The sequence below is a fragment of the Herpailurus yagouaroundi genome, unplaced genomic scaffold (assembly GCF_014898765.1).
Source record: "Herpailurus yagouaroundi ecotype Mexico unplaced genomic scaffold, PumYag 207, whole genome shotgun sequence".
NCBI lineage: Eukaryota > Metazoa > Chordata > Mammalia > Carnivora > Felidae > Herpailurus > Herpailurus yagouaroundi.
Genome location: NW_024412438.1, coordinates 5,367,441 through 5,390,658, shown reverse-complemented (window position 1 = coordinate 5,390,658; position 23,218 = coordinate 5,367,441). Strand labels below are relative to the sequence as shown.

The window sequence follows — 23,218 nt, the reverse complement described above, 5'->3', positions numbered from 1 at the left end:
GACACAGAATTCGAAGCAGGTGCCAGGCTCTGAACTGTCAGCACAGAGCCCAACGCAGGGCTTGAATCCACGAATTGTGAGATCGTGACCTGAGCCGAAGTCGGACGCGTAACCGACTGAGCCACCCAGGTGCCCCAAAACATTTCTTTTAAAAACAGGGGTGCCTGGCTGGCTCAGTCAGTAGAGTATGTGACTGACTCTTAATCTTGGGGTCATGAGTTCACGCCCCACATCGGGAAATAGATTGTATTTAAAATAAAAATCTTGGGGCGCCTGGGTGGCTTGGTCGGTTAAGCGTCCGACTTCGGCTCAGGTCATGATCTCACGGTCCGTGAGTTCGAGCCCTGCATCAGTCTCTGTGCTGACTGCTCAGAGCCTGGAACCTGTTTCAGATTCTCTGTCTCCCTCTCTCTCTGCCCCTCCCCTGTTCATGCTCTGTCTCTGTCTCAAAAATAAATAAACGTTTAAAATAAAATAAAATAAAATAAAATAAAATAAAATAAAATAAAATAAATAAAATAAATAAAATAAATAAAATAAATAAAACAAAACAAAACAAAACAAAACAAAACAAAACAAAACAAAATAAAATAAAATAAAATAAAATAAAAATCTTAGGGGTGCCAGGGTGGCTCAGTAGGTCAAGCAACCTACTTCAGCTCGGGTCATGATCTCACAGTTTGTGGGTTCCAGCCCCACATCAGGCTCTGTGCTGACAGCTTGGAGCCTGGAGCCTGCTTCCAGATTCTGTGTCTCCCTCTGTCTCTACACCTCTCCCACTTGCAGTCTGCCTCTCTCTCTCTCAAAAATAAACATTAAATTATTAAAAAATAAAATAAAATAAAATAAAATAAGATAAAATAAAAATCTTAGGGGTGCCTGGGTGGCTCAGTTAAGCATCTGACTTTGGTTCAGGTTGTGATCTCACAGTTTGTGGGTTTGAGTCCCACGTCGGGCTCTATGCTGATGGCTCAGAACCTGGAGCCTGCTTCAGATTCTGTGTCTCCCTCTCTCTGCCCGTCCCCTGCTCACGCTCTGTCTCTCTCTCTCAAAAATGAATAAACACTAAAAAAAGTAAAAAAAAAAAAAAAAAAAAAATCTTAACTTTTAAAAATGAAGATGAAATATTTTTTAGTCATTTAAAATTTCCTTTATCAAAGTTCTCCTTTATAATTTATATTTACTTGTATCTTAAAAGTTCCTCTAATTATGGCCTCAAACTTTATTTTGTCTGTTAATATGAGCACATCAACTTTCTGATTTACTTGAAACATCTGAAACATCTTTTTCCATTCTTAATTTCAATTTCTGTGCCTTTTTTTTTAAACTTCTGTGTCTTTTTTACAGTATTTACCTGAATTTTTCCATTCAACCTAATGGTTTTTTTTAGCTGCCTAGTTTAGTTCATTTAAATTTACTATCATGATTACTAATATATTTGGTTTTATTTCTACCCTCTTCATTCTACCATCTTGCTTGTTCTGTGCTTCTTTTTTGGTCTCTTATGACTTCTATCAACTGGACTGACTTAAATTTTCTTTATTTCATTTTCTCTGTTTTATTTCAACCCTATTTTGTTTTTTAGCTCCTATCAAATTTGTCATAATTAGTGCGTTAGATATAGTAAAAGCTAATTTAGATTTACCAACAAACTTCTTTTTGTCCTGCCAATCTTAGTGGATTCAAATTCTCTTTTCCTGATACATACCCTTTATTAATTCTTTTAGTAGAACACATAGCTGCTAAACAATTCAAATTTACCTGAAAATGTTTATTTTCTCCTCACTCTGGAGTGAAAATAGAATTCTAGTTCAGGCATCTTTTCTGTGTACTTTGAAAATACTTTCCTGGCATTTTCTTGTTGAGAAGTTTGGTTTAAGTCTAATTTTCATTCTTTTGTGGAACTCTTTTTTTCCTCCCTGGTTGCTTTCATAAGTTCTTTGTCTTTGATATCCTACAAAACTTAGTATCACTCATGCGTTCTAATGTGTTTTGTTTTACTGATCCTTTCAGGATTAGTTGTATTTTCCTGAAGATTCATATACTTAACAATTCTGGAAAATTCTCAGCCATTATCTATCTCTTTGAATATTATTACCATCTCCATTTTCCTCTATTCTATGCTAGAACCCCTGAGGTACATCTTGGGTCATCTTATTCTGGTCTCCAGGTCTCAAAACTTTTCTTCGTATTTTCCACTTCTTCCTATCTCTGTGCTATATTCTGTGTAATTTTCTCCTGTTGTTCCTCATTCTCTCTTCAGCTATGTTGAATATGCTGTTTAACAAACACATCTTCTGAATTTTTAATTTCACTGATCTACTGCATAACAGATCAACTTTGAATACACATTAGAATCATCTGAGGAACTGTAGGAAAAAAAAAACCAAAAAGACAAACCGATACCAGAGGTCCCACTCCTAAAGCTTCTGATTTAATTGGTCTGCCATAGGACTCAAGCATCCGTGCCTTAATAAACTCCCAACTGGGGAGGCCTGGATAGCTTAGTCAGTTAAGCGTCCGACTCTTGATTTTGGCTCAGGTCATGATCTCACAGTTTCTCTGCTTTTCCCCTGCTCATGCACAATGTACGCTCTCTTTAAAAAACGAAAATAAAAAATATACTCCCTCGTTGGTTCCATCATTCAGCGAATGTTGAGAATCATTCCATCTCTTCACACCAACTTGGTGTACTACTTTTACTTTGGGGAAATTTTCCCATGACCTCTTATTCTGTTCCATTTATTGCCCCATTTCCCTGTACACTGTACAGCAAAATTCCTCAAGTGTCCTCTATATGGTCTCCACTTTCTCTTGAAACGACTTCAGTTCAGATTTTGTTCTTTCAACATAAAGAAACCATCTTTTCCAAGTCACTAATTAACTTCATGCTACCAAATCCAACAGTATTTTTTTCCCCTCAACTTAAAAAAAAAAAAATCAGTCCTCATTTGACTTGAATTTTCAGCACTATTTAAACAAATCAGTATTCCTTCTTTTTGAAATGCTTTCTTCACTTGGCCTTCAGGAACTTCATATATCTGGGTTCTCATTCTAATTTAGGATCATTTATGCTTTTTTAAAAACTGAGATATAATTGACAGGTAACATTAAACCAGTTTCAGATGTACATAATAAAAATTTGACATTTACACATATTAAGTAATTGCCACGGTAAGTCTTACTATCCATCACCACACAGTTAAATTTCTTTCTTGTGCTGAGAACTTTCAGATCTACTTGCTTGGAGCAACTTCCAAATATATAATACAGCATCATTAGCTACAGTCACACCATGCTGTCCGTTCCATCTCCATGGATTAACAAGCATCTCTGTAACTTACTTATTTTGGAAGGAAGTTTGTACCTTTTGACCAACTTCACCCATTTCATCTTCCCACCCCCATCAGCAACCATTAATCTGTTCTCTGTGAGTTTGTGAGTTCTCAGTTGTCTGTTGTGTTGTGTTTAGATTCCACATATGAGACGGTGTCTTTCTCTCTCACTTACTTCAATTAGCATAATGCTCTCAAGATCCATTCATGTTGTCGCAAATGGCAAGCTTTCCTTCTTTTCTATGACTACTATTCCACGTTTGTATTTGGTGGTCTGTTTCCTACCCATGAAAATGTTAAGCTCCTTGGCAGAGGTGTTTTTGTTTGTTTGTTTTTTCCTATTTTATTCAGTGCCTGGCCCATAAAATGTACTAGATAACTACCTGCTGAATAGAAGACCATATTCTGCATTTTTAGGTATTTTATTTGGTTCATTGTTCAAGTCTGTCTCCCCCAAAGCATTTTTTCTACTCTTTCAAAATCTTTGTACTTAACTATTTAAATATACTTATTTTATAAACTGTAATCAAGAGATTTATTATCTTAAGTCTCAGTTCCTACTGATTTTTAAGTGATTCTTGTTCATGGTAAATGAATTGGGTTTTTTTGGTGTGTGCTTTTTGTTATTTTGTTTTTTTTTTTGTTGTTTTTTTTTTTTACTGTGAGCTTTGTCTTCATTGGGACTTTTGTGGTTTGGACTGTGGACCTGTTCCTCCAGAGTAGTTTTCCATATGCTCCTGCCAGTTACCCCAAGGGCATAAAGGGTTCTAAATATTTTTTATATTTACTTCTCAGCTTGGGGATATCAAGACAAAAATAATTTAACCCTGTAGGAGTGTAGGCCCATACTTAAATTTTCAGGGGATATTCCCACCAATCCCTAATCAGAACCCAGAGTTCTAGGTTCTACAAGTTTCCTTGTTTGTTTGAACTAGGGGATGGAATTTTTTATGGTCACCTCCTTTTCTTGAGCCTTCAAGGCTCCCAGCCTTGGGACACCTAGGTGGCTCAGTCAATTAAGTGTCTGACTCATGATTTCAGCTCAGGTCATGATCTCATGGTTCGTGAGTTCGAGTACCACATCAGGCTCTGAGCTGACAGTGCAGAGCTTGCTTAGGATATTCCCTCCCTCCCTCCCTCCCTCTCTCTGTCTATCCCTGGGGGGTTGGGGCCCCCCCCCCCCCCGGGTGTGTGTGTCTCTCTCTCTCAAAAAATAAACTAAAAAAAAAAAATTTTTGTAAGGCTCCCAGTCTTCGGGGTGCCTGGGTGGCTCAGTCGGTTGGGCGTCCGACTTCGGCTCAGGGCATGATCTCTGTTCCCGAGCTTGAGCCCCGTGTTGGGCTCTGTGCCGACAGCTCAGAGCCTGGAGCCTGCTTTGGATTCTGTGTCTCCCTCTCTCTCTGCTCCTCCCCTGCTCACGCTCTGTCCCTCTCTCTCTCTCAAAAATAAATAAAACATTTTTAAAAATTAAAAACAAAAAAAAATAAAGGCTCCCAGTCTTCTGTGAGGATTCTCATCTCTAACTCTGCTCCATTTAGGCCTAATGCTGTCTCTCTGGAACCCTCATAAGCATTAAAACCAAGTCTTTTGGTTACTGAGACTAGAAAAGCACCAGAACTGTCACAGCATTAAGTCACATACACCCTGCTCATTGTCAGTTCACCTTTCATTTGTTGTCCTTGATGATTTTTCTTATTTCTTTCAGGCTCAGCTATGCATTTATTATTATTTTTTTAAATATTCATTTATTTTTGAGAGAGAGAGAGTGTGAGCAGGGGAGGGGCAGAGAGAGAGGGAGACACAGAATCTGAAACAGGCTCCAGGCTCTGAGCTGTCAGCACAGAGCCCGATGCGGGGCTCAAATTCCCAAACCGTGAGATCATGACCTGAGTTGAAGTCGGATGCCTGACCGCCTGAGCCACCCAGATGTCCCTCAGCTATGCATTTAAAAGGAAGTTATTTTTTATTAAAAAAAATTTTTTTAATGTTTATTTATTTTTGACAGAGACACAGAGAGACAGATAGAGCATGAGCGGGGGGTGGGGCAGACAGACAGGGAGACACAGAATCCTAAGCAGACTCCAGGCTCTGAGCTGTCAGCACAGAGCCCGACGCATGTGGGGCTCGAACTCACTGACCGCGAAGATCATGACCTGAGCCAAAGTCGGACGCTCAACGGACTCAGCCACCCGGGCGCCCCGAAAAGGAAGTTTTTTAAAAAGGAAAAAAAAAAAAAGTTTGCTATATTTTATCCAGCATTACCAGGTGTTTTGTAATGCAACTGCAAAAAGTTTTAGAGTTCTATGGTCTCCCAAGGTCAAAAATGATCTGAAAGTGTAAACTTTATATTCATAATAACTACTACGGTACCTTTTCAGACCAGACATGTCTCTCGGCTTCAAATAAACAGGGGTGCCTGGGTGGCTCAGTTGGTTAAGTGTAAGAAGTAAATTATTTACTTTGGAATGATTCAGAAATAATATGCATATGCTATATATCATGAAACATATACGGCAAATATTGTTAACTGAAGATGGCAATTACATAAGCTGTTCACTGTTACGTACAATTATATAGATATATTTAAACATTTTCATACTTCTTAAAAGTTAAAAACTTTTTAGATTGTCTTAACTGAAAAAAAGAGAGCAGGCAGAACAGAACATACTCCTTTTTCAAAAGGAGGCCTTTAACTCGACCACAGAGAACAGGAAAGTAACGTGCCACAAGAACGCGGACAGTGACCCTCGACTGAGCAGCAACATTACGATGAAGTGCACGTAGCCCTCCTGAGCTACGGTTGTGGTTACTGCTGGGCTTGTGTGAGAGAACAGAAAATACGTATGTTGGTCTCTGCCTCCGGTTCCTGGCACAGACAGAGTTCTTAAAACTCTTGTAATTTCCTAAGTGATAAGAACACTGGGGGCATCTTTTGTTCGGACGAGGTGATGCCGGGTGGGTGCTTGGAGGACTCCTGGGTGGGGACTGGTCACCAGAAAGACCAAGCCCTGATTAGAAGCTTGAAATTCTCACTCCCCATCCCCATCCTCCAGACAGGGGCTGGAAACTAAGTTAATGATACACCATGTCTATGTGAGGAAGCCTCTGTAAAATCCAAACAATGCGGGGTTCAGGAACTTGCAGGTTGGTGAAGAGCTGGAGGCACTGGGAGAGGAGCGTGCCTGGACAGAGCATGGATACTCCTTAGATTCTATGAAATACAGTATTTGTGAAATGGCTGCTACCTGTTATTAGCATTATTCTAAGCACTGAGGATACAGTGTTGAGCAGTCTCTATCCTCCCGGGCTTAATGTTCTAGTGGGAAATAAATAACATATACACATATAAAGCAGTGGTAAGTACCTTCAAAACAGGTTAAGCATCAAAAGGGGTTAGAGAGTGTTAGATGAGGGAGGGGGAAGGGGAAACTATTCTTTATTTTTTTTAACATTTATTCATTTTTTTGAGAGAGACAGAGTGCAAGCAGGGGAGGGAGACGCAGAATCCCAAGCAGGCTTCAGGCTCTGAGCTGTCAGCACAGAATCCGATGCGGGGCTCGAACTCACAAACTGTTAGAGCATGACTTGAGCTGAAGTCAGACGCTTAACCGACTAAGCCACCCAGGTGCCCCAAGGGGAAACTATTCTTAAAGCACAGTCTAGAAAGTCCTGTCTAAAGAGAGAACATTTGAGCTAAGTCCTCAATGAAGTGAGGAAGTGAGGTCTGAATGTATCTGAGAGAGAACGGAGCAAGTCAGGAAATTCTTGCTGCTTAAGACACGTGCTTAATATGTGCAAGAAACAGTATTAAAAAAAAAAAAAAAAAAAAAAAGCGAAGCTGAAATGCCATATCCCAGAGGGAGAGTGGTAGGAAACGAGGTAGAAGAGGTAATCGAGGGACCAAATCAGGTGCGGCCTTGAATCGAGAGGATCAGTTAGGATACACACCTTGAAAGAAGGGCCAAGAGAAATCCTGATGTATTGGATGTGAACTGTGAGAAAAAGCAAATGATGATGCCTTGTATGAAAATGGTGAATAATGCTATGTTTAGAGTGAAAAATGAAAAGTGTAGCTCTAAGACATGAACTCTGAAAAACCTATGAGACACAAGCTAGAGCTAAGAGATGTGTAGGGCGAAGCCATAAATTCAGGAGCCCTAAGCATACAGGCAAGAGTGTGAAGTCACAGGGGTACACAAAATCATTTAGAAACAGAGAGAGCAAACAGAGAAGAGCCCAACATTTACACATTATAACATTTAGAGAACACCTAGCAAAGAAGATGGGGGGTGGTCTGAGGAAGAAGAAAGCCAGAAGCAGGTATCTTGGAAGCAGAGTGACTTTTCCCCACAAGTCTAAATGTCTCTAAGGATTTAAGTATCTCTGGAGTCTCTCTGTTCTTTCCAACTTTCCTGACACTCTTCAGTTCAGAATATCCTATTTTCTCTCCTAATCTACAGCAAATACTTTAAATATGATCTTGTGATCTCAGTATCAAAGGTTCCCCTGCCCCCACCCCATTCACCTTCCACATAGCCTGTAAAAGTGATCTCAAAAAAAAAAAGGGGGGGGCGCCGGGCTCAGTGGGTCGGGTGTCCAACTTCAGCTCAGGTCTTGATCTCATGGTTGAGTTCGTGAGTTTGAGCCCCGCATTGGGCTCTGTGCTGACAGCTCAGAGCCTGGAGCTTGCTTTGGATTCTGGTCTCCCTCTCTGCCCCTCCCCCTCACACTCTGTCTCTCTCACTCTCAAAAATAAACAATCATTAAAAAAAGAAAAAAGTCTAATCTTACCATCCCAGCCTATTAATATGAGAGACTTCTCATTACCTCCAACAATAGCACATAGGTCCCTACATCACCTGGTCCCAATTTACCTTAGCAACCTTACCTTCTGCCACTCCTGTCCCTAAGTATAATATGGGTCTGGCACACCTATATATTCTCTCATAACTGTGACATTTTCTTTACTTAGTAAATCTTCCAACCCTTTAACAGTATACAAAGACAGTTTTTTCAAGTATATTTATTTTGAGAGAGAGACAGAGACAGACAGACAGACAGACAGCAAGAGCACGGAAGCAGAGGAGGGACAGAGAGGGAGGGGGGAGAGAGAGGGAATCTTAAGCAGGCCCCATGCCATCAGTGCAGAGCCCGACGTGGAACTCCATCCCATGAACCACAAGATCATGACTGAAACCAAGAGTGGGCCGCTTAACCGACTGAGCCACCCAGGCGCCCACAAAGACGTATCTTTTACGAATAGGTGACAGTGTGTACTAGTTTGCATGGAACAGTCCCAGTTTATACCTCTTGTCCCTTCATGATGATAAAAAGCCCCCCTTTTCCCTTTGATAGAGTCTCAATTTAGATGGTAAATTAGATGGTCACCTCATCTATGAAAGTTTCCTCATCCCCTCCCTCGGTGTTCTCAAAACACTTTGAACATGTCAGTACTGATCTTGTTACTGAATTACTTGTGCATTTCCCTTAAAAAATTGTGAGATCCCAGAGGTCAGGAATCATATATATATTTTTTTTAATGTTTATTTTTGAGACAGAGTGAGCAAGGGAGGGGCAGAGAGAGAGGGAGACAAAGAATCCGAAGCAGGCTCCAGGCTCTGAGCCATCAGCAGAGAGCATGACGTGGGGCTTGAACTCACGAACCAAGAGATCATGACCTGCAAAGTCAGACCCTTAACCAACTGAGCCACCCAGGTGCACCATATGTATTATTTTCTTATCTCTTTCACCTAACCTGTACATAACAGGCACTCAAAAATTTTGCCTTGATGGACATCAAGGATCTCCATCTTCCGCAAATGCTCTGAGAGGAGGAGCTGGGCAAAGGAGAGAAAAGGCGTGGGACTGGATAGCAAGCCTGAAACTGGGAGCCAGCTGGGAGAAGGGAAATCTCCTTGATTAACAGCAAAGGACCCGTACACAAGGAGCACCAGAAACTTCAACTGAAAAGGGTGCCTGCCTCTAAAATGTTTCCAGTCCATTAGACAAGCATGAATATGCCTTCAAAAATTGTTTGTTTGTTTTTTTTTTTCAACGTTTATTTATTTTTGGGACAGAGAGAGACAGAGCATGAACGGGGGAGGGGCAGAGAGAGAGGGAGACACAGAACCGGAAACAGGCTCCAGGCTCCGAGCCATCAGCCCAGAGCCTGACGCGGGGCTCGAACTCCCGGACCGCGAGATCGTGACCTGGCTGAAGTCGGACGCTCAACCGACTGCGCCACCCAGGCGCCCCAAAAAATTGTTTTTTAAAAAAAGTTTGAGAGAGCGTGTGTGCGTGAGTGGGACAGGAGTGGAGAGGGAGGAAGAGAGAATTCCAAGTGGGCTTGTTGCTGTCAGTGCAGAGCCCAATGCGGGGCTATATCCCACAAACCATGAGATGACCCGAGCCAAAACCAAGAGTCAGACGCTTAACTGACTAAGCCACCACGGTGCCCCTCAAAATTCTTATTTCAGAACTATTACAAAAAATAATATCACAAAGTTGCGTATTTTAAAAATAGAATGCTCCTGGAGTTCAGAGCAAGACTGCTCAAGTCTAGGAAATTTTATGAATCTGGAATTTAATCAGCATATTGCCAACCTTATGTGGCAAATACATAAAATGAATAGTAAGCCCCTTGCCATATCTCCCTACATCCCTCGTTGCTGACAAACTCCCTGCTAAATAATATGTTCAATAAATGTTTGTGATGATTAATATAACTTACATTAGTTTTTTAAGTCTGCAGTGTACTTTTACACACATTATATTTTATACGGCCCTCCTAACATTCCTATAAGATAGGCAAAGTAGTAAAACTGTCTCAATTTTATAGATGAAAAAATCAGCCTTCCTGGGAACTGCAGAAGAGACCAGCTGTTTCCAGCTTGCCAGTTTCAACACAAAATCCTTTTCATCTCTGAAGAACAACACTATCCGAAGCGTAGCCCATGGACTGATGCTGGCCAGTGAACTGTTAGTTATCACTCTGCAACAAGATAAGCATAAGCTGAGAGTAAGCATGTAGAAACTTTTCTTTTAACCTCAGAGAGTAATTTTTTTGCCTGCTGAATCTAACAATAAAAAATATTGGGTTTGTATTTCTGTATATCTTTTTTAATCTTCCTTTTCTAGTAATTCATTTCACTGTATTGGCCCATGCTGTATCATAAAACAAAACAAAAAGCTGGTCCTCCCCTAGAGAAGGTTTGGAGAAGTATCTCTATAGAAGACAACACAGACCAAGGTGTGATCCGTGGATGGCACCTGAGACATTTAGTTTTGTCATTTTTCTTTGACTTGAAATCGGTGTTTCTCTAAGTGTTGTTTTAGATTACCTGTACCAGAATTACTACAGGTATTTATTTAAAATGCATCATCGCAGGGCACCTGGGTGACTCAGTTGGTCAGGCATCTGACTCTGGATTTCGGCTCAGGTCATGATCTCACAGTTCATAAGATCGAGCCCCGGCACTGGGCTCTGTGCTAATGGCGTGGAACCTGCTAGGGATTCTTTCTCTTTCTCTCTGCCCTTCCCAGGCTTGTGACTCTCTTGCTCTCTCAAAATAAATAAAAACTTAAAAGAGAGATTAAAAACTAAAAAATAAAATGCCTCTTCACAGGCCCATTTCAAAGTAATAAACTGGAATTTCCTAAGCAAAGGATCTGCATTTTGTTTTTCTTGCTGATTATTAGGCACTTTACAGTTTAAGAATGATTGGCCTAAACTTTCACAAAAGAAACAGGCCAGTAAGCAATTTAGGTTGTAAATTGCTAAGCAAGCCACATTTTTCCAATCTCCTCCAGAACTCATCTAGAAAACTCCATTTTTCTTTGTGCAAAATAGAACAAATATAGCGTTTCTGGAGGAATACTACTGGGATAACACTTGAAGGCAGAAACAAAACAAGTATTTTTCATGTTTCATCCCAGGGTGGATAAAACCCCACCCACAATGGGTGGAAGGAAAGAAGAGTTTTGAATGGTTGAGATTTTTCACCCTGCTCAGAAGATCTCCTAAGTGTATTTTGTACACACATGTTCGGGAGAGCCTCTTCCCAGATAAACCATTCATCACACAAATCTGAAAACAGTTGGGGGAAAGTGTATTTCAGTAGGATGAAAAGTAGCAAGGTGTGTTTGGGGGCAAAGAGGAAGGCAAAATAGGAGAACAACAGTTGAGTGATGGCTAATACCAAAACTGTGGATTAAGAACCATAGCAACAGTTTTTCACTTAATTCTCAGTACAGTCTGTATATCCCCCACACATCCTATGAATGAGGTAACGGAGACTCAGAAAGACTAAATAAACATGCCCAAGGTCACACACGACAGGAGAGTCACGGTTAAAACCTAGATCTAATTCCAGTGCCCAGGACATGTCCCTTCTACCACACCAGGGACGGCAAGGGGTGCCCGCTTCATTTCACTGATGGCGGTCGCCTGTAATGTTCCGTTCCATCACTGAAGACTTTTATTCAATTATTATCTTGCATAGGTACGTACATGCAAACAGCACCACACACACGAAGCATGTGTTTACCACACCCACACATTCATAAACAGACTAATAAAAGCCAGAGGCATTTGAATTCATGGTGAGAGTAACCACATTTCTACATTTTGAGGAAACAAGAGCTGGGAGGTGGTGGTGACAGGGAAACAGTGACCTACACGCCACTGGAAAATCTCCCAAGATTCTGGCCTCACAAAATTTTCTCCAGATATCCTTCAAGAATATTTACAGCTCTATCTACTAAATTAGTCATAGCGGAGAAGGGAGAATGCTGTAAGCAGCAGCCTAGCTACCTAGTTATCCCACAAAGAGCAGGCCTACTCAAATCTCCCAACGACAATCCGCGTACTTCAAAGGGACAGACACACTCATACGTGCAAATTCTATCTATCTCACCAGTGCCTCAGAGACCGGGGGCTTGTGCCTTCTCCGTGCAGCAGAACGAACAGCCATTTATCTGCCACCAAACCGGAAGCACACTGCACTTGCAGGCCCTGCCAAGCAATGGTCCTGTCCTGCACATCTTCAAGCTACCCAAGCCACCCAGGTGCAAACCAGAAAGCTAAGTTCCTTCCCAGCTACCTAATGCCTCCTATTGCCAATCACTCCTGGCAATTAACTCTGCACTTTCCCAGAACGTAACCTATTTCAGCTCCCAAAAGAAATTTACACACATATAAACCAAACTCTGAAACCGATTCCTCAGAAGGGGGTAAGAGCCCCTAAGGGATAACAAAATGGCTACACAACAGGTTTCATCTTAGATGCTACAAAGAGTGAAATTATCTCCAACTGTACCATTTCATTGGATCATTTTGTTTCTTTGTTTATTGAGAGAGTGAGATCTGTGCACAGGAGGGGAAGAGAGGGGCAGGGGGAGAGAGAGAATCTCAAGCAGGCTCGATGCTCAGTGCAGAGCCCGACATGGGGCTTGATCCCATGACCTCGGGATCATTACCTGAGCTGAAATCAAGAGTCGGATGCTCAACCAACTGAGCTACCTGGGCACCCCTCATTGGAGCACTTCAGAGACTGCTTCCACACAGTTCCAGTGGCAGCAATCTCTAGGATCCAGGAACTGGTGGAAGAGTAAAGGTGTGACCAAGCGCATCGATGTGGATGTCTATTAGCAATTGTCCATTAAGAGGAGATTTAAATTTTTTTTTTCAACGTTTATTTATTTTTGGGACAGAGAGAGACAGAGCATGAATGGGGGAGGGGCAGAGAGAGAGGGAGACACAGGATGGGAAAAAGGCCCCAGGCTCTGAGCCATCAGCCCAGAGCCCGATGCGGGGCTCGAACTCCCGGACCGCGAGATCGTGACCTGGCTGAAGTCGGACACTTAACCGACTGCGCCACCCAGGCGCCCCTAGAGGAGATTTAGATAACACAGAATCAAAAGAGACCACGCTACTCTCCCAATAGGATAGAAACACAACATATCTGACTCTAAAGTGCTTATTATACTAACGATATCTGGCAAACTGGAAATAAATCTGGCCAACCAGAGAAAACAATCTGACACAACTACAGAGATGCTGGCAGATAACTGCAAATATTCCTAAAGCTGCTGCAAAAGCATCAAGCTTAAAGAAAGGAGCTGGGGTTCAAAGAAAACTACAATTCCCTTTTATCAACTTCCTGCTGAGGCAAGACTCACTTCTCCAAATTAAAGCAGCAAGAATTATATACATATATGACATTGAATTAGAAACTGTCTTAGCTCTTCTTAGGTAGAACAGCATGGATCCGACTATTTAAAACTACAAACGACACCCAAACTCGTTTTTTTTTTAAAGATTTTATTTTTAAGTAATCTCTACTCAACACGGAGCTCAAACTCACAACCCTGAAATCAAGAATCACATGCTCCTCCAACTAAGCCAGCCAGGCGCACTCCACTACGTGGTTTTGTTTTGTTTTGTTTTGTTTCTGCTTTCTGTTTTTATTTTGTTTTTGCATTTGCTTATTGTCGGTTTTCTCCCTCCACTGAATTTTAAAGTCTGTGGAGTGAAAGACTGGTCTACATTATTCACTGCTACGTCACCTACTGTCAGGTAAGTTAAAAATCCCCCAAAAGGGAGGCCTGGGTGCCTCAGTTGGTTAAGCGTATAACTCGATTTTGGCTCAGGTCGTGTTCTCACAGTTTGTGGGATCGAGCCCCACATAAGGCTCTGCATTGTCAGGGCAGAGCCTGCTTAGGATTCTCTCTCCATCTTTCTCTCTGCCCCTTCCCCGCTCACTCGCGGGTGCACGCACGCTCGCTCTCCCCCCGCCTCCCCCCAAAAAAACACTGAAAAGAAAAAAAGAAAAAGAACTGCTGGGGATGGGGACTAGCAGTAGTGTTTTAACAAGCCCTCCTGGTGACTATGTACACTAAAGCATGCGAACCACTGTCCTGGGCATCAGCAGAAAAGTTCATGTCAGAGAAACTGGATTCCTGAGCTTACCACATGAAGCAATACAGCAACAAGAACCCTACACGAAAGAGATACTTTGTATCTTGTTTGAGCCATCCTATTTGGGGGGGGGGGGGGTCTTTGTTGCAGTTATCGTGCACACTCTCCTGGCTCACAAAACTTTTTGGTCTCAGGATCCCTTTAAGAGGACACTTAAAAATCAGTGGCTCCAGGGGCGCCTGGGTGGCTCAGCCAGTTGAGCTCAGGTCATGATCTTGCAGTTCGTGGGTTCAAGTCCCGCATCGGGCTCTGTGCTGACAGCTCGGAGCCTGGAGCCTGCTTCGGATTCTGTGTCTCCCCCTCTCTCTCTGCCCCTCCCCCACTTGTGCTCTGTCTCTGTCTCTCAAAAATAAATAAATGTAAAAAAAAAAAAAAAAAAAAATCAGTGGCTCCAAAGAGATTCTGCTTGTGGCTAGAGCTATCAACAGTCACTATATTAGAAATTAAAACAGAATTTAAAAAATGTTAGTTCATTAAAAAAAAAAAAGCCCACATTCCAAGTTAACATGAGTGACATATCCTTTATAAGAAAAAACAACAACTATTTTCTCAAAAAAGAGAACAGTACAGTGAGAAGAGTGGCACTGTTTCACATTTTTTGCAAATCTCATTAATGTCTGGCTTCATTAACCCCAGACAGCTGGGTTCCCATACCTGCTTCCACATTCAGTCTGCAGCCCGACACTGCTCTTGTGGATCTCCAACATCTCTCCTCCTAACTGTGACAGTTTTTATTCTTTCTTCACATTCACACTTTTGCAGCCAGCCCTTTTGTAAAATGCCCCCAAATTTGGGTTAATGTGATGTTTTCTCATTAGATTGAAGTTACGTATTTTTGACAAAAATAGCACAAAAGCAATACTGTACCCTTCTCAGTGTATCCTCTCAGCAAGCACATGATGTCAACATGTTGCATTATGATGACGTTAACTGTAATCACTTGATGGCGGTGGGGTCTGACAGGTTTCTCCACTGAACGTTACTCTGAAGAGATACTCTGAGGCTACGCAAAATCTCATTTTACATCCAACTTCCACCGACTAACTTTAGCATTCACAGACAATTCTTGCCTGTAACAATTATTAGTATCTGCCTAATGTTTCCATCATTCCTTCTATGTTTATTAATTTGAATTTTACTATAATACATGGCTGTCTCGTATTTATTTATTCAAATATTTATTTGCAGCACCATGGGCTTACGGATATTTATTTCATCCCATGGGTTATAATCTGTTACTATCATTACTTATTTTGTTCTTCAAATTGTCCCAGATCCGGTGTTGAAAGCTCCTTCAAGTTGGTACACCATTTTGTTTGTTTGTTTGTTTTAGCATTTCATTCTCTTCTGGTAGCCACGTCATGTTTCAGGTCCAAAGGACGTTTTTCCTTTGCCCTGAGTCACTTCTCCAAGGAACTCAAGTTTCTTCCCCCAGACAAGAGCATTTAGAAAACAAGACCTGGTGTCACATGTGCTCATTGCTATGGTGGCGTAACTGCTTCCAAGTCCTCTCAGAAAAAGGAAATCCGTGTACACGCACAAGCACACACACATCTATTTCTATCTCTGTATGTGCACACGTGTACATGAACAGGTGTATAAATTAAAACTTACGAGTTCATACTGATACCAGAGAAGGGTATTCTAGCAATCTTTTCAAATGATCAGAACTGTGGATTCCTTCATCTTTGATATACTCAAAGCTCGATAGATGCAGACAAAGGACTTGAACAAGAAGATATATTAATGGCTAATAAGCACATGCAAAGATCATTAGTCATTAGAGAAATGCAAATTAAGACCACAATGAGGTACCAACTCACACCCATTAAGATGGCTGTAATAAAAAGGGCAGGAAATAGTAAGCGTTGAGGATGTGGAGAAACTGGAATCCTAGAACTGTACATTGCTGGTAGGAACATAAAATGGTACAGTTGCTTTGGAAAATGGCTTGGTGGTTCTTCAAAAAGTTAGAATTATCACATGACTCAGCAACTCCATTTATATAGGTAAATATCCAAAAGAACTGAAAACAGGGATTCGGTCAAAAACGTATAGAAAAATGTGTATAGCAGTAATATTTACAGTAGCCAAAAAGGTAGAAAAAACTGTAATGTCCATCAACTGATGCACGGGCAAGCCAAATGTGGTATATTCCTGAAGTGGAATGTTACTCAGATGTGAAAAGGAATGAAGTACTGATAAACACTACAACATGAATGAACCTCAAGAACATGCTACGTGAAAGGAACCAGACACGAAAGGTCACATGTGTCCTAGGATTCCATGGGTGTAAAATATCCAGAACAGATACTCCATCAAGATAGGAAGCACATTAGTGGTTGCCAGATGCTGAGGGAAGGAGAAATGGGTAGTGATGGCTTAGTGGGTACAGGTTTCCTTTTGGGGTGATGAAACTGTTGTGGGATTTGATTTAGGTGGTAGTTGCCCAACACTGCAATTGTGTTAAATGCCACTGAATCATACAAGTTAAAATGGTTAATTCTATGTTATGTGACTTTTACCTCAATTAACAAAACCGTTTCCAAGGGTTAGTTGCAATTTGAAATCTGAAACCTTATCAATGAACTTTTCACACTGTAACATTAAAATCCATTGGTCCATCTTATCTCACACTTTGAATAGATCTTTTACCCACACGTGATTTTGTTACATCATGCATTTGTCATTTGGAAAAATTCTGGTCCACTAAGTCATTACATTTCAAGTGCTGACATATTTCATTATACAATATAAAAACGAATCATACTGGGTAATGTCACCAACTGATCTCATCATAAAAGTAAGTTCTGAGCTGTCAAACTCTGGTTTAATTTTTATTCTGCTTTTATCACCGGGCACAAATATAATCAAGTTGTTCTTGTAAGTTTTCAAGACTGTCTGTCAAATACCCAAGTCTACAGACCACAGTGCGTTGATTATTCTTTCATCAAGTAGGAACGGTTCTACGAAGAAAGCAGCTAGTTAGCCTGCGACTCGACTGTCCTTTTCCTTGAGACCACTGTAGTTCAGTACACAGCAAAAGTGCTTCATGAGCATTTCCCACCTTATCACACAAAATATTCAAAAGCCATGTTCTGAAAGGTCAAGATAAAGTAAAGTTTATTTCCACTCCATCAAAATACTCTTCAAGTGAAACTGCATCTTTCTTTTTAAACTGCAAGTTTAAACTGTACAGCAGTGAAGAATACAATGAACATTAGTATAGTTTCGTGCCACTGCTCCGATTCATGCAAAGGCACCAGCAGTTTTACTGACCACTGCTTCTGGATCATCAGTGCAAATGTCAACACAGTGAAAAAGGCAAAATCAAACAAACACACAAAAAAAGCCTTTGTATTACTAGAAAACAGTTTTGATCTCAAGACTCTCTGAAACGCTCTCAGGAATCCCAAGGAATCCACAGACCACACTCTGACAACTAATACACATGTTTAATAAAGAAACCTACCAATTCATGTATTTTCCAGATTTTTAAAAATGTAAGCTCTATGCCCAACGTGGGGCTCAAACTCACAACCCCAAGGTCAAGAGTTGCATGTTCCACCAACTGAGCCAGCCCGGCGCCCCTATCTTCCAGGTTCAATGCAAACTACTTGGTGGCAAAGCCTTCTTGTCTGTACTCTAATACCACCACATGAAATGCCCCAATACTATTACCTAACCAACTCCAAACGTTACTTTCCTTTACCTTAATTCATATCAGCTATGTCAACGTATCTTCCTTCTGCTATCCGCCAGGCTACAAAATCCCATACCAAAAACCCACTCCTTCTAGTTCATTTAAGTTTAGTCAATTTTAATTACCTCCCTTTGGATTTCTAGAACTTCCTTCCTGGCTCACTTTTCTAGGAAAAGTGATCTAGACCTAGACCACGGGTCTGCAAGCTTCTTCTGTCAAGGGCCAGATAATAAATACTTAATTTATTTATTAAAAAAATTTTTTTAATGTTTACTTATGAGAGACAGATAAAGAGCAGGAGTGGGGGGAGGGGTGGAGAGAAAGAGGGAGACACACAATTGGAAGCAGGCTCCGTGCTCCAAGCTGTCAGCACAGATTCCCACCTGGGGCTCGTACTCAACCCACGAGTTCATGACCTGAGCCGAAGTCGGATGCTTAATCAACTGAGCCACTCAGGCTCCACTTTAAAAAAATTTTTTTAATGTTTATTTATTTTTGAGAGAGAGAGACAGAGAGACAGAGAGAGAGCGTGCAGAGGGGAGGGGCAGAGAGAGAGAGAGGGAGACACAGAATCCAAAACAGACTCCAGGCTCTGAGTTGTCAGCACGGAGCTTGACGTGGGGCTCAAACTCATGAACCAAGAGATCAGGACCTGAGTCAAAGTTGGACACTTAACCCACTGAGCCCCTCAGGCACCCCAGATAGTAAATATTTTACAGACTTTGTGGGCCATCTATTCAATTCCCTTGTTGTAAGGAAATATGTGTGGCTGTGTTCCAATAAAACTTTATTTACAAAAACAATCAGTAGTTTGCTGACTTCTGATCTAAACTCTTCCAACGTGTAGGTCGATAAACCCACTCTTAATCAAAATACATCACGAAAATAAAAAGTAGCGGTAGCCACAGACTGGCTAAAAGAAACTAGTAAGAGCACTGAAAACAGCAGTAAACCCAACAGACAGAATATCAGTAACAGTTGTTAACATTCACTGAGCTCTTATTGGCTAAGCTCTAAAGTGCTTTATAATACCTTATCTCATTTAAGCCCTTTATAGGAGAGTTTTAAATTTTAATAATTATCCTTTTACAGAAAACAGATAAACTACATAACTTTCCAAGGTCTCACAGTCTGTAAATAGTTAAGCCTAATTCAAACACAAAGGTCTCTCTTACTTCAATGGCCATTTTTTTTTCCTTTTTAACATTGATTTATTTTTGAGAGACAGAGAGAGAGAGAGAGAGAGAGCATGGGCAGGGGAGGGGGAGAGAGAGAGAGAGAGAGAGGGAGACACAGTATCTGAAGCAGGCTCCAGTCTCTGAGCTCTTTGTTAGCACAGAGCCCGATGCAGGGTTCAAACCCACTATGCAAGACCATGACCTGAGCTGAAGTCGGATGCTCAACTGACTGAGCCAAGGTCCATATTCTTAATCATCATATTATGTAGTATCTATCTATACTGGCATTTTTGGTTTTTTGATCCAAACTGGTAAGACAGTTATTCTGAATAAGAACGCAAAGACGGTTGCTATTTACTTGCTCTTACAGCGTTTCTTCTGTTTCACTGAGTTTACCACATTAACTGTGTTACCACATTAACTACCACATTAACTTCACTGAATGCAAGAACTTAGGTGATCCAGCTTTAGGTGACAGTGTTCAGTTACTGCACACCAAGGATCATAAAGGCCTCTATGCTTAAATATGACAAGTTAGGGTGTGTTGCCTAAAAGCCTAATGAATAGGAGGTAAGCAATCCTCCCCCCCCACCCTCTTATAATAAGTCAGAATAAAATAATAATAGTTATGCTAGCACATAGTATAATAAATCAGTACAAGAGTTCTGACATATAAAGAAAATTCTGCCAGACATCACTTAAAACAAGTGATAGAGACAGAGATGGTCAAAGGACAGATTCCACGCATCCTTCAAAACGACTCTTCATCCACTCCTAAACAATAACTAGGGCCTATGAGAAGAAACACAAAGTCTGTCCATTAATAGAATGTATTAACTTATGCCTCACTGATTATAACTACCTAATCGTAAGATTATCCCTACTAATCTGCTTCCAGGCACCAGGAAAAAAGTTAGAAATAAAAGGCTGCAAAAGATCTTTTTTAAAACCTATCGGTCCAATAAGCAAGCATCACAATACAGACAGGATGTTAGAGATGATGGTAAGGGGTGAAATAAACTTTACATCTTCACTTCTCTTTATATTTAATATAAACCAATGTAAGAGGTAAACATAACACCACACATACACACATGTAAAATGGTTATTCCCCATGGAAAAAAACATTACCAAATAGAATTTAAAAATAGCATCAACTTAAAAAGGTAATTATTATTTCTAAGAACCAGGGAATCTCACAACTCTGAATCTTTGGTCTCGAGGTTTGAGCTAGGCTGGTCTGATACTGTTTTGTCTCCCAGGATTCAACCGACTGGGAAACAATCTCCCTTAACTCATTTATAAAGGAAAAGAAAAAGAGTGGCCCCAGCTATCTGGGGGGAATATAACTGGGGGCAGCCTAGGAAATGAGCTCAGGCCAGCTGCTCTGGTAAATCCCACCCAGCAACCCTTAAAGAAAGTATAACCTCAGGGCGCCTGAGTGGCTCAGTCTGTTAAGCATCCCCATCCGACTTCGACTCAGGTCAATGATCTCCCGGTTGAGCCCCACATCGGGCTCTCTGCTCTCAGTGTGGAGACTGCTTTGGATCGTCTGTCTCTGTCTTGCTCACTGCCCTTCCCCTGTTTGTGTTCTCTCTCTCAAAAAATAAACATTAAAAGATAAGACACAAAAAAGTATAACCTCATATGCACGTCTTTTTGTGTTTTTGAATGTTTATTATTTTGATTTTGAGAAAGAGAGAGAGAGACAGAGTGTGAGCAGGGTAGGGCCAGAAAGAGAGGGAGACACAGAATCTGAAGCAGGCTCCAGGCTCAGAGCTGTCAGCACAGAGCCCAACGCGGGGCTCGAACTCATAAGCTGTGAGATCATGACCTGAGCCGAAGTCAGACACTTAATCGACTGGGCCACCCAGACACCCCCCTTTTTTTGTTTTTTAATTTTTGTTTAATGTATTATTATTTTTTTTTTTTGAGACAGAGTGTGGGGGAGGAGCAGAGAGAGAGGGAGACACAGATCAGAGTGCACCTCTTAACACTTGCACCAAAATTCATATGCCAAAGGGAAAAATATACATATACTCAAAGATTGTTGGATGTAAAAATGTGGCAAGAGTACAAATTCATAGGCTATAACAAAAAGACTGAATTAAGGAGCTTCCTCTAGACTGCAACCTGACAAACCTTATTATAGGATAAAGTACTTCAAAAGCTTCCTCCCATTCCAAACTCTCCCTACTTGATTATTGCATATCAGCACCATTATTCTGAATGGTCAGATAAGAAATAAAAATAAACTCACATAAAACAACTGTAACAGCATGTCCCTCTTTTATTCATTAATACACTTTATTTCACACTCCACCTAACACAAGAGCCGCTTCATGTATGTATCACAGCCAGGAAGCACATAAAGAGAAACTGAGAAAAAAGACACCAGGGTAAATTGGTGGTAAAGTGAAATATAATTTCTAAATGAATGTTGAGCTCCTAATAACCAATGAAACATACAATCATTCCAAGTGAATCTCTAAACTGCAACACTTGCAAAGTCTGGAAGCTTAGATTTTTTTCCTTCTTTCCATGTGCTACCTCACTTTCCTTTTGTATAACTCTAACTCCGCAGCACATGGCAGGGGAGAACACTGCATTTTTATAATACACTAAATAGAACAATAATAAGAAATAAAAGAGGAAATGGGGGGGAGTTGCTCAAAGGAGTAGTTAGCCGATATTATTTGCTCTATTATATGGCTTTTTGTGTCTCCTAAGAGCACCCCCATGGCCATCCACTCCGGGACCCTCGGCAATCTGGAATGATTAGAAACATTTTTTTTTTTTGGGGGGGGGGAGGTATCTTAACAAATTACAGCTGTTAAATCCAGGCAGCATCTCTCTTTTAGGGACCCTTCTTCATTGAGCAGGCACACCTCTATATGGAGGCAGGAAAACAGATGCGGAAAAGACTGCTTCACCTCCCAGAAGAGTTACTAGCTCCATTAGGAACACAGTCACTGTCACTCGGACAGAGAAGCTAAGCTCCCTCTCATTTTGCCACAACAAAAAAAATCTAATTTTATTTAAAGACAGCAAGGAAAAAAAATGTGTGTGTGTGTGTGTGTGTGTGTGTGTGTGTGTGTGTGTGTGTATCAAACGGGTATTTTTCTTGCTCTAAACCGTCCCCTTTTCCTTGTCCATCGGCCCAAGTAAGCAGAGATGACGCAGACTTCCTTATATAATAGCCTGTGATTTCCTAGGCTGCAGGCCTCTCCCTTTGTGTTCTGTACACACTTACACACGCGAGCGCGCGCACATTCTCACTGCTTTGCAGCCGCTGGCGTGATGCCAGCACTCAGTCAGCTGGCTGACTCCATTCACAGAGCAGGGTTGAAGCTGACATGGAAAAGGGGGGGGGGTAAGTGAGGGTAAGGGGGAGTAGAACCATCACTGCTACAGACAAAAGAAATTTTTTTCAAAAAGAAAGAAAAAGGAAACCTTAGCATAATATCCTTCTTATAGCTTCAGCTCAAAGAAAACTAGAAGCCAGAGACCATTACAGCAAAAGGATGAAGCAGAACGACTGAGGATCCAAACCGAAAGGAGCTCTGGATGAGAAACAATTACTCCACAACAAATTGTAAAAAGCAACAGTATTTATTATTTCAATCCCATTAGAAACCTCAGCATATCACCTTCTACACACAGTCAGGAAAAGGCTGTGAAGAACTCAGAGCAATTCTGAGTTTCTGCTTTTAGATAAAGAAAAAAGGGAGGGGGGAGCAAGGACAGTGAAAAGTACTTACAGGTTTACATTTTTCTGCTCCCTCCTCTAGCTGCCAGGAAAGCTGGAGACAAGAAGGGGATGGGGGGAGGGAGGACAGAAAAAGGAGGAAAAGAAGGAATAAAAGATGGGTTCAGGTTTTTGTTTTTGTGGGGGCTTTGGGGGGAGGAGGTGGGGAGAGGCCCCCTTTCTCTTTTCTATCGTAAGAAAGGCTTTTTCTGTAGCACAGGGACGACCCCATACGTGCCAGCCCCCTTGAGAGACCTGCATAAACCCGGTCTCCAA

The 23,218-nt window shown here is 41.2% G+C and overlaps 1 protein-coding gene across 2 annotated transcripts in view; it reads right to left on the bottom strand.

Annotated features, from left to right (window-relative positions):
- Positions 1-22,972, bottom strand: part of GATAD2B (GATA zinc finger domain containing 2B) — a 53,012-nt gene extending 30,040 nt beyond the window's left edge. The window contains exon 1 of one of the 2 annotated variants that reach the window (XM_040452882.1): positions 22,956-22,972. Coding sequence is in view for 1 of the 2 variants with exons in the window: in XM_040452881.1 (XP_040308815.1) it covers positions 14,968-15,020 (53 nt within the window). In the remaining variant the exon portion in view is untranslated. Of the gene's footprint in view, positions 1-14,967; positions 16,022-22,955 lie in introns of those variants that run through there. The other variant, XM_040452881.1, reaches the window with a different exon arrangement.
- Between the last annotated feature and the right edge of the window lie 246 nt (positions 22,973-23,218).